Source organism: Trichomycterus rosablanca, chromosome 16 (assembly GCF_030014385.1).
Source record: "Trichomycterus rosablanca isolate fTriRos1 chromosome 16, fTriRos1.hap1, whole genome shotgun sequence".
In the NCBI taxonomy this organism is placed as follows: Eukaryota; Metazoa; Chordata; class Actinopteri; order Siluriformes; family Trichomycteridae; genus Trichomycterus; species Trichomycterus rosablanca.
The window spans coordinates 29,202,176-29,217,031 of record NC_086003.1 but is presented as its reverse complement, the minus strand read 5'-3'; the positions used below and the strand labels follow the sequence as shown (position 1 = coordinate 29,217,031).

The window sequence follows — 14,856 nt, the reverse complement described above, 5'->3', positions numbered from 1 at the left end:
ATGAAATGAAATGAATGTTTGTTCTGATTGGTTAAATGCTTGTTTTACCTCCACTTTTATACACTGAGTTTTAAAATGATATGATATGATAGCACAGCGAATAGAAGTGACCTTAGCTGTGTTTGCCACTAAAAATACCCACCCTATAGCCTTTGTGCATGTGGTATTAGGGCTATAGGGTAGAAAGCTGTAAGGTCACGCTGACTGATGGGGACAGGAGACACGAGAGGACCTGTCACCTGTCAGCTTTATATATGAGCGCTGCTATTAATAGGGGTTTCCATCGACCTGGAGTGTGAGAACGTATATTACGTACGACTCAACGCAACGCCGCTCTCTCTGTGCAATAACGTATAGAATAATTAAGGAGTTCTCGTCATGGTTCTCTGCTCTGCTACTATTGTAATAATCACATCTGAATTATTCCGTCAGTAAGAGGAAACAAAGGTTGTGAAGGTATCAGTCAGGCGTTCAGACGGGATGGGACAAAGGTCAGATCCCACTCCTCTGACATGACTTACACGTGTTCAGGGGTGTTGTGTGTATCTGAGGATTTGCAGGTTTGAACCGAAGCCAACAGAGATTCTTGATTTATCTATATTTACAAACACATCGAGCTGCCTGAACAGCTTCAGTGCACCTTCACCTACATTCTATAGACTTCACTTACATTTCATTGGAGTCACAGAACATCATTCTTTTAAAAGATGTTTTTTTAATGGGGTCGGAGGGCCGATAACTAACACATAGGTCCGAAATCTCCCACAGATGTTTATACTTATCAAACGGGCTATGGGCATTGTTCAGGGGTCCAGCTGTGGCTACTTTTGTCCATGTAGTGTAGTCCACCACTTGTTGCGGCAGAAATAAAGCTTTGCTTCACTTCACTAAATCTGACACACTGCTCGTTTCGGGTCTCACTGTGGTATCTCTGTGGTGTCAGGACTGCTGGCACCTTAGGTCTGAGACAGAGCCGATTCCACTTTTTGATTTCACTTGAATGTTAGTGACTGTGAATCAAACCGAACTTCAGATATAGGGACACCCTTTTTAAATGTATGTGTTTGCAGCAACAGTTTAGGAAAGTCCCTGTCATGTTCCAGCATGACTGTGCCTCTATAAACACATAAAGAAAAGCTGGGTTTAAAGAAACACCAGCGTCCTGCCCAGACCCCTGACCTCAACCCCACTTAACTTTCAGCTTTGAAATGAAACGGAACATCAACTGAAGCTTTTCTGACTGATATCAGCACCCAGCCAGACAAATGCTGTCATCCCCCCCAGACATACTTCAAAGTCTTGTTAGAAGCTTCTTAGAAGAGTGGCAGAAGAGTGGCTGTTGTTCTAGCTAAAAAGATCACACAGAGGTCACTCGGGATTTTCATCAAGCTCACTGTCACGTGTCCAAATACTTTTAGTGTGTGTAACAGGATGAGATTTGGAGAGGAATTCAGCAGGTAAATAATTCATAAATCAAATCAGATCGCTCAGAATCACTCCTGCATTGCTGAACAAACATTTAGAGATGCACTTTCCCCGACAGCCCTGGATATTCTTCCTTATCTCAGGATCTACCCGACCAGGCCGCCGGCTGCATGCTGTTCTGCTTCAGTCAATATTTAACCAGAATCTGCTGGTTTACTTTACCAAGTTCAATGAAACTCCAGGTTTGGTTTACACAAATAGCTGCAAGCCAAAAACAGACAGAAAGACCTTGAACTGAGCTTCTGTGTATCAGCCCATAAATAAAAAAGCTCAAAGCAAAGCTCGATCACAAACTCAGTGTGTGAACTGAGATGACATAAGAGAGTCAACAACAACACAGCCTGATTTTAGAAAGTAATATTTACGCTAATGTAGCTAGCAGGGGAGATTCCACCACTAGGGGTGTTACACAGATTAAATGTAAGATTAAATAATGTACAGATGATTAAATGTTGCATGCCAGCAGGGGTTTTCTTGATCCTTTTTAAAAGGTGATTTGTGTTTGGAAGCACAGCGCCACCTACTGAGGTTTTACATGAATTCTGGAGGGCTGGAGATCAATTTTGTCATTTTAAAAATATTATTTCCTGTGTTATTGTTTTAAGTAACTATAAAATGCTTCTACAATTGTTCGATTGCTTGTTCCTGTTAAAGCCTTTAAAGGACACAATTTTAAAACTAATTATTATTATTATTATTATTATTATTATTATAGATACAATCGTTATTATACTTTTCATGTTATTATATTGATATTTTTACTGTCATCTTTATTAAATGTGGTTAATTAAAACTAAATGTCTTTTTATGGTTATTTGTACACTTTAATTTATTGTATTTCATTACTAAAAATAAACAAACAATATAAAAATGTTTAATTAAATATAAAAAGTAATTAAATAAATTAATTAACAACAATAGTTAAACAGTTTGTGCTATTATCATTATTATTGTAATATTTGATGTTATTGACACTGTTAATGACAAAATCATCAATTGTTTTAGTATTACTAATATTATCATTATTACTGTTGTAATAATTACTAATATTATTACAGTAATATCATATCTTATGATTTTTACTTGTATATTTATTAACAATCATAACCAAACCATAACAACTATTATTATTATTATGACGAATTTTTGTCCATGTTACTATATTAATATAATTACTGTCATCATTATTAAATGCAGTTAAATAAAACTAAAAGTCCTGTTATGGTTATTTGTATTCTTTAATTTATTGTTTTTATTAAAAATAATGAGTAATTAGATAAATAAGCAAATAACAATAGTTAAACAGTTTGTGATATTATTATTATTATTATTGTTATATTTGATATTATTGACATTGTTAATAACAAAATCATCAATTGTTTTAGTATTACTAATATCATTATAATTACTGCTGTAATGATTATTAATATTATTACAGCATGTATTATTATATAATTTATTAGTATTCGTCTTTTTCCTAATCTTTCTAATAATAATTTAACAATAAAAACAATAATAATGAAGAACTATAATGAATAAATAATTAAAAATAATAAAAGCTAATTATACTGATGATACTGTTAACAACTAAATTGTTTTTACTAGTACTATTATTATCATTATAATTGCTGTAATAATTATTAATAATATTATTATATGTGTTATTATATAACTATCTATAATTGTCATCTTTCTAATAATAATTAAACAATAAAACAACAATAATGAAGGACTGTAATTGATAAAGGATAATTATTATTTTTATATCCTATGTTTTTACTTTTATATTTAATAGCAACTATAACCGAACGTTTATTATTATTATTATTATTATTATTATTATTTATTTATTTATTTGTGATTAAATTTGTAATAGCGGTGAAAGCGGAAGTTCGGCCCTGACTTGCCGGAAGTAGCTCAGCTCTTGTTGTTGTTGGTAGAGAGGGATACAGAGGCGATAATGGCGGCGTCTCGTCGCTCTTCCCAGCAGCATCACGGCCCGGGTTTCTCCTCCCCTCCGCGGGTCACCCCGCCTGGATCTCCTCCAGGTCCCGCCGCCTCCACCGTGTCCTCCCCGGGCGCCTCGGAGGAGTCCGGAGCCGCGGACGTGGACGTGGATGTGAGCCCGATCTCTCCCCCCGCTCCTCCCGTCCGCAGCTCGAGCACCACGGCCAGCAGCGCCAGCTCCAGCAGCACCAGCACGAGCAGCTCACCCAGCACCGCGACCGGGATCAGTTCCGGATCCAGTCCCGACTCACCCGCATCGCCCGGGTCCGGCTCGAGTCCGTCCGGAGCCTACGGGGGCAGCGTTAGCGTCAGCGGCGCGTTCAGGGAGCTGTTCGAGGCCTGCAGGAATGGAGACGTGTCCCGGGTGAAGAGGCTGGTGGACTCGGTCAGTGTGAACGCTAAAGACATGGCGGGCCGGAAGTCCACCCCGCTCCACTTCGCTGCAGGTACAGAAACCAGTAACACCGACCAGTAACCGCACTGATTATACTGGCCAGCTCAGGTGGGCTACAGGCGCTAGCTGCTTTAGCATCCTGTTTACTGCATGTAAACACAAGAGCTGAGCTAGCAGGCTGGCTAACTACAAAACAGCTCAATCTGTAACCAGTTCCAATCATTACTGTTACTCCTATACATTAACATCATTACTGTAACACCTATACATTAACATCATTACTGTAACACCTATACATTAACATCATTACTGTAACACCTATACATTAACATCATTACTGTAACACCTATACATTAACATCATTACTGTAACACCTATACATTAACATCATTACTGTAACACCTATACATTAACATTATTACTGTAACACCTATACATTAACATCATTACTGTAACACCTATACATTAACATCATTACTGTAACACCTATACATTAACATCATTACTGTAACACCTATACATTAACATTATTACTGTAACACCTATACATTAACATCATTACTGTAACACCTATACATTAACATTATTACTGTAACACCTATACATTAACATTATTACTGTAACACCTATACATTAACATCATTACTGTAACACCTATACATTAACATCATTACTGTAACACCTATACATTAACATTATTACTGTAACACCTATACATTAACATCATTACTGTTACTCCTATACATTAACATCATTACTGTAACACCTATACATTAACATCATTACTGTAACTCCTATACATTAACATCATTACTGTTACTCCTATACATTAACATCATTACTGTAACACCTATACATTAACATCATTACTGTAACACCTATACATTAACATCATTACTGTTACTCCTATACATTAACGTTATAACCTTTACTGTTATACATTAACATCATTACTGTTACTCCTATACATTAACGTTATAACCTTTACTGTTATACATTAACATCATTACTGTTACTCCTATACATTATCATTACTGTTACTCCTATACATTAATGTTATAACCTTTACTGTTATTAACATCATTACTGTTTCTCCTATACATTAACGTTATAACCTTTACTGTTATACATTAACATTACTGTAACACCTATACATTATCATTACTGTTACTCTTATACATTAACATTATAACCTTTACTGTTATACATTAACATCATTACTGTTACTCCTATACATTAACGTTATAACCTTTACTGTTATACATTAACATCATTACTGTTACTCTCATACATTAACGTTATAATTTTTACTGTTATACATTATCATTACTGTTACTCCTATACATTAACGTTATACCCTTTACTGTTATACATTAACATCATTACTGTTACTCCTATACATTAACATTATTACTGTTACTCTTATACATCAGCATTATTACTGTTACTCTTATACATTAATGTTATAACTTTTGCTTATACATTAACATAATTACTGTTACTCTTATACATTAACATTATTACTGTTACTCTTATACATTAACATTATTACTGTTACTCTTATACATTAATGTTATAACTTTTGCTTATACATGAACATAATTACTGTTACTCTTATACATTAACATTATTACTGTTACTCTTATACATTAACATTATTACTGTTACTCTTATACATTAACGTTATAACTTTTACTTTATTCTTATACATTAACATTATTACTGTTACTCTTATACATCAGCATCATTACTGTTACTTTTATACATTAAGGTTATTACTGTTACTCCTATACATTAACATCATTACTGTTACTCTTATACATTAACATCATTACTGTTACTCTTATACATTAACATTATTACTGTTACTCCTATACATTAACATTATTACTGTTACTCTTATATATCAGCATCATTACTGTTACTCTTATACATTAACATTATTACTGTTACTCTTATACATCAGCATCATTACTGTTACTCCTATACATTAACATTATTACTGTTACTCTTATACATCAGCATCATTACTGTTACTCTTATACATTAACATCATTACTGTTACTCTTATACATTAAAGTTATTACTGTTACTCTTATACATCAGCATCATTACTGTTACTCTTATACATCAGCATCATTACTGTTACTCTTATACATCAGCATCATTACTGTTACTCTTATACATTAACATTATTAGTTACTCTTATACATCAGCATCATTACTGTTACTCTTATACATTAACATTATTACTGTTACTTTTATACATTAACGTTATAAATTTTACTTTACTCTTATACATTAACGTTATTAGTTACTCTTATACATTAACATTATTACTGTTACTTTTATACATTAACGTTATACATTTTACTTTACTCTTATACATTAACGTTATTAGTTACTCTTATACATTAAAATTATTACTGTTACTTTTATACATTAACGTTATAAATTTTACTTTACTCTTATACATTAACGTTATTAGTTACTCTTATACATTAACATTATTACTGTTACTCTTATACATTAACGTTATAACTTTTGCTTTACTCTTATACATTAACATTATTACTGTTACTCTTATACATCAGCATCATTACTGTTACTCTTATACATTAACATCATTACTGTTACTCTTATACATTAACGTTATTACTGTTACTCTTATACATCAGCATCATTACTGTTACTCTTATACATCAGCATCATTACTGTTACTCCTATACATTAACATTATTACTGTTACTTTTATACATTAACGTTATAACTTTTGCTTTACTCTTATACATTAACATTATTACTGTTACTCTTATACATCAGCATCATTACTGTTACTCTTATACATTAACATCATTACTGTTACTCTTATACATTAACATTATTACTGTTACTTTTATACATTAACGTTATAACTTTTACTTTACTCTTATACATTAACGTTATTACTGTTACTCTTATACATCAGCATCATTACTGTTACTCTTATACATTAACGTTATAACTTTTACTTGTGTACGTTAACGTTAAGGACACGCGACCCTGAATTTAGTTAGATTTTTTTTTCTTAGAAACTTGTAACTGAAATGAACGTGAATCAGCTGAATAAAGCGTCTCACGTGGACGTGAAGATTTTCAGTAACATTCTGACACCGAGAGTCACATGACCGAGTCTGAACACGTTTCTGCGCCGATCTGATTCTGCCGTGTGTAAACACACCCGTTTTAGTTTGTGCTGATCTCCACCTGTTCTGGTTCAGGTTTTGGAAGGAAGGACGTGGTGGAGCATCTCCTACAGACCGGCGCCAACGTGCACGCCCGCGACGACGGCGGTCTGATCCCTCTCCACAACGCCTGCTCCTTCGGTCACGCCGAGGTGGTGAGCCTACTGCTGTGCCAGGGCGCCGACCCCAACGCCAGGGACAACTGGAACTACACGCCGCTCCACGAAGCCGCCATCAAGGGCAAAATCGACGTCTGTATAGGTAAGAGTTTCACCCCTGGCAACTGGCACCAGAAATACATTTGTATTACAAATACAAAAAGTATTTGGACGCCCTCGTTAATTAATTATTAATTTTAATTCATTATCTCGGGAGTTTGAGTCACGTCCACCGCTGAGAGGAGCTTTTTTGGTATTTAGCAGACACTTACATCTATGACTGGACACAATCCAGACAGTTAAGACTCAAGGGCCTTGCTCAGGGGTCCAACAGGGTTGACTTGGCATTGGTGGGACTCAAACCAGCGACCTTTTCATTTTTCATGACTAGTCCAGCACATCGATTTTTTTTTTATACAAACAATCTTTTAAAGTCATTCTTATGCTTCCAACTATGTGGCAACAGTTTGAGGAAGGTCCTCTCCTGCTCCAGCATGACCATGACCCTGCTCACAAAGCTGAGGGTGGGGGGGGGGGGGGGTCCATACAGAGATGGTTCGACTTGTTTGGTGTAATAGACATACAGCCCTGATCTCAACCCTGTTAAACATAAACACCTTCGGGATGAATTGGAACATCGACTGCAAGCCAGGGCTTCTGCTCTCAGTGGTAGAGAAAGCGCCGGAGCACGGAGTCGGACCGCGTGGTCGTCCCTGCTGGTGTGGATCTGTGTGGAATGCTCAGCAGGGGGCGCAGTTGTACAGCAATGAAGCACAGTCGATCGCCGTCCGTCCGTCCCTCAGACACAGCACCTTCTTCTGTTCGCAGTTTCTACCTTTTTCTTCCGAATTTAGTCATAGCCAATGGGGATCCCCGATTGCGTTCGAGGAGGGTATATTTGCCTGCTCCATGCCCCCTTCGACGCATACGCACTCCCTCAAACCCCTTCTTTTTCACCCGTGCTTTGGTGAATTCACACATAAGGCTTATCCACCAGGGAAGATCCTTGCACAGCGTTTGAAGACCCCGTCCATTTAGTCCGGTCATTTCCCACCCAGCAGACTCGGTGGCCAATTTGTGTCTGCTGCAGGCGCTGCCAATTGTGCCCACTAGATGGCGCCTAGCCGACCGGTAGCGCTGGCGTGCTAGCAGAATATCCCGCTGTGCCACCTGTCTCACGGCGCCTGGTGGGTCGATAGCAACCGTCTGGGATTCGGAAATGAGCTCCTGTATCTTCGGTGCCACCTGAGCGTCTAAGTTTCACCCCCGATCCAAACTGTGACCCCCTTTTGAGCGTAACTCTGTTTATTTCCAGTAGGTACGTCGATCCACTGGTTAGTAGCTTTTTTCTTCTTAGCTTAAAATCTGGGATTTAATGAAAGCGCTTCAGTCTGATGGAGATTTATGACTTTAATCTCAGACATTTTTCCTTGAGGAGCAAGTTTTTTTTTTAACGTGTTTAACTGAGTGTAATTTTTCATAATTAGCGCGACTCGCTGTGCAGAAACCAATCGGGTCCGAACTGCTTTTAATTCCTGCTTGATTAAAACGGTTCCGCCGGCTGATCCGAGGCGCTGCGGGTTCCTCCTTTTTCACGGCGTCACAAAACGGTGTCGGGGAAAAGCATCCCGGTCAGGGTCGTGGTGGGTCTGGCTTCCATAGTGGACATAGAAGTCCAATTAGATGCTATAGAAGGTTAGTAAGTTCATGTTACTTCGCAGCTTATGTGTTTATTAAAGACCTGATGATGGTCTTTGATCGTCTTTTGAACACAGTGAGACTCGGATGTTTAAACAGACAGGGGAAGCTCGTTCCACCACTTGGGTTCTGGTACAGAAAAGATTCCTGATGCTCGTCTTCCTTGAGTTCTGGTGGAGGATCGAGACTAGTGGCTCTAAGGCCGGGGTGTGATGAGTAGGGCTGCCACTAACGACTATTTTTCTATTGATTAATCTATAGACTATTTTATCGATTAATCGATTAATCTAATGATTATTTTTTCTTTAAAAAATGTGACTTAGAATCTCATTTAAGCTTCTTTTATTTTAACAACAAACTGTACGGCATAATAATATAACACAGAACTAAATGTAAACAGGGTTTATGTCCATATTATCACATTCTCCAGTGCTCCATATTAAACAGAGTGCAGCACGTGTTTATGGCGTTCCGTACACAAAGCAAAGTGCTTCAACTTATAGCAGAAATAAAGTAGTGAGATGTAGCCGCGTCTCATTAAGTCCGACGTGTAGTAACGACAGAATGAGCCCAGATTATTATTAGCACTTATTGCACATTCTAAGCCATGTAAACAACGCGGTGAGTGTTTCACATGAGAAGAACGCCGTGCCAACCGCAAAAACCTCGAGCCCAACGTAGCAAAGTGCGCGGCGGTCTAACTGAACTCGCTAAGGAATACGGTATTCTAGGATCTCCACGATTAAGAAGCGTAATGAAACGATATAGACGTGCAACATGGCGCCGGTGCTGCTGTGGTACCATCGAAGCTCTGCACAGTGAACAAACCAGCTTTTAGTTTTGTGCCAGTTTTAAGTATCACCAAACTTTGGATGATTTGGGTCGTGGAAAACTTTGAGCTTTTATTTGAAAGCTCTACAATCGTCCTCTGACGGCTGCAGACGGCGTTTTTTTAAGACGGAGCTTAATGCCGCCAACCAGTGACTGGAGCAGATACGACTGAGGTCCTGCACACAGCAGGTAGTGCTGAGGGAATCGTATGAACGCTTATATGAATGGAGACGTCGTAGAAATGAAAAAGGATCATTTATAAACATGGTTAAAAAAAAAGCATCGACCTAAAATATTGACGTCGACGCATTTTTATCAACTAGGTCGACCAATCGCGGCAGCCCTAGTTGTGACCCAGGGTTTGAACAACCTTGCTCTGAGGTAGATCGGGGCTGGTCCATTTTTGGCTTTGTAGGTGAGCATCATTGCTTTAAACTGACATTGAGAAGCTTTAAGAAGCCAGTGTAGAGAGGGCAGTGGCAGTGTTTCACCCCGGACTGGACTGTACATTTAAACCTCGGATCGAAACCTGCCAAACACATCTTGATAGAATGCCAAAAATACACTAAAGAAAGAGAACAAGCACACATGCCAGAAACGATCAAAGAGACTCACACACAAGACAACACAAGAAGACTTTTAACCTACCTTGCAACCATAAATATAAAAATGAACATATAATATGGACCAAAATAATATGAAGACACATACATAATACCTATCACTGCCATTAAATGACACCAATGTGTTAAACATGGCGTTAAAACTTAAATAAATAAATAAATAAATAAACCTTGGATCGCTGTGCCACCCTAATGCCAAATATCCAAATCCTCATCGCATATTAATGAACATTTCTGATGTTTGCGCGCCCCTGACGCTGGGTTAGGAGGAGCACAGGCTAGCACACAACAGCAGCAGATTCCTCAGCATCCCCCCATCGCTTGTCCAGACTCATCCAGACAGTAGGTGTCACTGTTGTGCCTCGTCTCCGTAGCTTCTGCAGCGGCACGACTTCCGTAAATGCGTAATATCGACCCTGACTGACTTTTTACATTTACATTTTAAGCAGAAGATTTTATCCAGAGCGACTTACAGGACTGTGACAGTATACAGTCTGAGCAATTGAGGGTTAAGGGCCTTGCTCATGGGCCCAACAGTGGCAACCTGGCAGTGGTAGGGCTTGAACCAGCAACCTTTTGATTAGTCCAGTACCTTAACCACTAGGCTACAACGGCCCTTTTTAAAGATGGAACCTTCGGGCGCCCAGGTGGCGCGGCGGGATATTCCGCTAGCACACCAGCACCGAGATTCTGAACCCCTTGGTTCGAAACTCGGCATTGCCACCGGTCAGCTGGGCGCCATCTGCCAGGCCTGCAGCAGATACCAATTGGCGGGATGACTGGACCATATGTGGGTGGGACCTTTTATTCAGCCTTGATAATAGCCATAGCAGCTGACACGGCGTTAAGAATCAAACAGACAAACCGTAAATCCGCTAACAAACGCACAGACCAGCGCTCGCTGCTTTACTGTCCGTCAGAAGCTTAGCGACGCACCTCAGACCCGCCGTGGCCTTTAAGCCGCCGCGCTTCCTCACCCGCGCCCTTCGATCTTTATGAATAAATAATCCAGCCTCGCTTTGCTCATTAGGATCGCTGCTGGTCGTCAGTCGTTCCCGTCTGAGCCACAGGAGGGTTTGAGGATACCGAATACAGAATTTAATACACAATAAACGGTCGAAAGTATTCGGACGCCTGACCGTGAGCTTGTCGGACATCCCAATTTCAAAAACAACTTGTCACAAGACTTTGAAGTATGTCTGTGGGGATTTGTGCCCATTCTGTCGAAAGATGACATGGCTGGGTGCTGACTGATCAGTTGAGGTTCCGGTTCATTCCAGAGCTGAGGTCAGGGGCTCTGTGCAGGACACTGAAGTTTCTTAAGACTCTCGGAACAGGACAGGACCTTCCCTAAACCGTTGCTGCACAGCTGGAAGCATATTATCTCCTTTATATCACTGATTTATTACACCTGTTAGCAGCTGGTATGTCTGGACATGAGTTAAATAATGAAAAGCGGCGTCCTAATACTTTTATCCATGTACAGTATACTAGACTGACCTCTAGTGTTTGAATGCCGCAACTGCGCTTCATGAATAATTAAACATCATGATTAATATTCGTCCCCACGCGCCTCACGCCTCCGCTGATCAGTGCCAGGCTCGCACCACCTCCCGTGGTGGTCGGCGCGATGGGGTGAAGGTTAGCCGGCCACTTCTGACTCCTCGCTTCACGTCAGCTGCTGATGGATCGTCAGGCCGGCGAATTCTAATCACCTCGTCGCCGTCATCTCGCTAACGCCACCGTACAGCCCGGCACGGACGCTGGCGTCGTCCTCGGCAGGGCCGATAGCTGCGGCGCGTCCTCCGCTTAAAGGCGGCGATGACCCGTGAGTCACTGAAGCGCCGGCGGCTCGTTTTTGATGCGTTAAGAAGGCGTCAGGTGTGTGTGTGTGTGTGTGTGTGTGTGATCTTAAGCGTCAGCTGTCAGAATTGAGTTAAAGTGGCGGTTTTAAACCCGGCGGGATCAACCGAATTACCGCTAATTTGTCGGTAAGCGTTACACATAATTCGCCACGACACCTCATTTGTACCCGCCATACGATAACGAGGTGTACCTTCCCCAAACTCTTGCATTGAGTTTTGCAGCATTCAAGCAATTACCGGTTAATGAGCCTTGCTCAAGGCAGTATTGGGGCTTGAACCGACAACCTTTTGATTACTACTCTGGTACCTGGTACGACTGAGCTCAGTCTAATCTTCTGCTCACACACACACACACACACACCCTTAATAAAAACATATGCAGTCTCTGTGAGTAGGGTTTGAACCCCCCCCAAGCTAGTCATATCCAATTCCTCTACTCCTCTACTGCAGTACAGACCGCTACTTTTCACCTGCACCATCCGGGTTCATACGGAGACCCGTATGGCGCACGGAGAGTCACGGTCACGCACCGATCTCCGTTATCCCCCCGTCTCTGTGCAGCGCAGTGCAGCGCCATCGATCAGCCAGCAGAGGGCGTGACTGCAGCAGTCACGAGGAATCCCCATTCAGCCCTCCCTCCCTCAGACGAGCCGATCATCGGACTGTAGTTTAGGATCCGTAATTAGGAGCGAGCGGCGTCCACATACTTTTGGTCATTATGGTTGTCGCATACTGATACTGGTGTTGGCATTAATGTGCTTATTATTGGAAGTCTGTTGTTTCCATCCCTCCTGTCAGTCATTGTATAGACACGCCTCCTGTGGACCTATAAAACACGAACATGACCGACTCCTTGGCTAAACTGTAGATGCCCGGTCAGGAAGATAGCGAACGTTTCATGTTTTACCTTCCCTTACCTTACCTTACCTTAAACTGGTCAGGCTTGCAGTGGGTCCGGTACCTCCAGAAGCACTGAGTGCAGTGCAGTAACACACCCCGGACCGGTCGGCATGTACATCCTACGTTTATATTTACATTTTCAGCATTCAGCAGTACTGTGACAGTATACTGTCTAAGCAATCGAGGTCTAAGGGCCTTGCTCAAGGGCCCAACAGTAGTCTGGCAGTGGTGGGGCTTGAACTAACAACCTTCTGATCACTATTCTAGTACAAATGCCCATTATCGTGAAGCCTCAGCCACCTTCTTCCTCTCAGACATAGCCAATCACGTCTGAATGTGCCGATAGCACCGCTGGGGATTCGAACCCTCGATCCTAGCGATGGTGGGCTGGCGTGATGTACCGCTGTGCCACCATGGCGCCCCCTTTCTTCTGTTTTATTTATTATTTCTGTACCTGTAGTGGTGATGGAGTGCTGGTGCCAGCGCGAGAGCACGCACGAGTTGTTTCTGAGAGAGCGAGAGCGCGAGAGCGTGATCGAGAGAGCCGGTGAAGGCGGGAGGGAAGGAGGGGTGCGAGTGCGGCCGGTTTTATCACCGGTCCCTCTTCAGTCCGGTCGGGACCGGGAGATCAAAAAGCCGAGCGCTCTCTCGCTCTCTCTCACGCTCTCTCGCTCTCTCATTTCCCGTCTCTGTGGGATCCGTGTTTGGGTATCGGGCTCCGCGTGCCCGGGCGGCGCCGCTGTGCGCTGCGATGTGCCTGTACGCCGGCGGCATGTCGCGGGCGCTGGGCAGCACCGGTCCCTCCCTGCCCGAGTTAAGCTACTGTCTGTGTTTCCCCTGCACAGTTCTGCTCCAGCACGGCGCCGACGCCAACATCCGCAACACCGACGGCAAATCGGCGCTGGATCTGGCCGAGCCCTCCGCCAAAGCCGTCCTCACCGGTGAGTAAACGCAGCGCACGCACACACACACACACACACACATCCTCTGTGCAGCGCCACCTGCTGTCTGACCTGTTCACTGAATATAAAGTACGATGTGCAAAAGAAGCTAGAACCAACTATTATTATAGTTTTAAATAATTACCAAGACGCCTGACGTTTGTGTGCAGTGTTCTGAGTGTGCAGCATTCTCTGTGTGCAGTGTTTTCAGTCGGCAGTGTGTGCAGTGTTCTGAGTGTGTGCAGTGTTTTAAGTGTGCAGTGTGTGCAGTGTTCTCTGTGTTTTAAGAGTGCAGTGTGTGCAGTGTTCTCAGTCGGCAGCGTTCTCAGTGTTTTGTGTGTGCAGTGTTCTGAGTGTGTGCAGTGTTTTAAGAGTGCAGTGTGTGCAGTGTTCTGAGTGTGTGCAGTGTTTTCTGTGTGTTCAGTGTTTTAAGTGTGCAGTGTGTGCAGTGTTCTCAGTCGGCAGCGTTCTCAGTTGGCAGTGTGTTCAGTGTTTTAAGTGTGCAGTGTGTGCAGTGTTTTCTGTGTGTGCAGTGTTTTAAGTGTGCAGTGTGTGCAGTGTTTTCTGTGTGTTCAGTGTTTTAAGTGTGCAGTGTGTGCAGTGTTTTCTGTGTGTGCAGTGTTTTCTGTGTGTTCAGTGTTTTGTGTGTGCAGTGTTTTCTGTGTGTGCAGTGTTCTCAGTCGGCAGCGTTCTCAGTTGGCAGTGTGTTCAGTGTTTTAAGTGTGCAGTG

At 41.6% G+C, this 14,856-nt stretch overlaps 1 protein-coding gene across 2 annotated transcripts in view; it reads left to right on the top strand.

The window, feature by feature from the left end:
- The first annotated feature begins 3,430 nt into the window (after positions 1-3,430).
- The window catches only part of tnksa (tankyrase, TRF1-interacting ankyrin-related ADP-ribose polymerase a), a 73,457-nt gene continuing 62,031 nt past the window's right edge, over positions 3,431-14,856 (top strand). For both annotated transcript variants that reach the window (XM_063011329.1, XM_063011328.1), the window contains exons 1-3: positions 3,431-3,938; positions 7,147-7,371; positions 14,031-14,126. In XM_063011329.1, the coding sequence (XP_062867399.1) occupies positions 3,446-3,938; positions 7,147-7,371; positions 14,031-14,126 (814 nt within the window). In that variant the 5' untranslated portion in view covers positions 3,431-3,445. The remainder of the gene's footprint in view (positions 3,939-7,146; positions 7,372-14,030; positions 14,127-14,856) is intronic.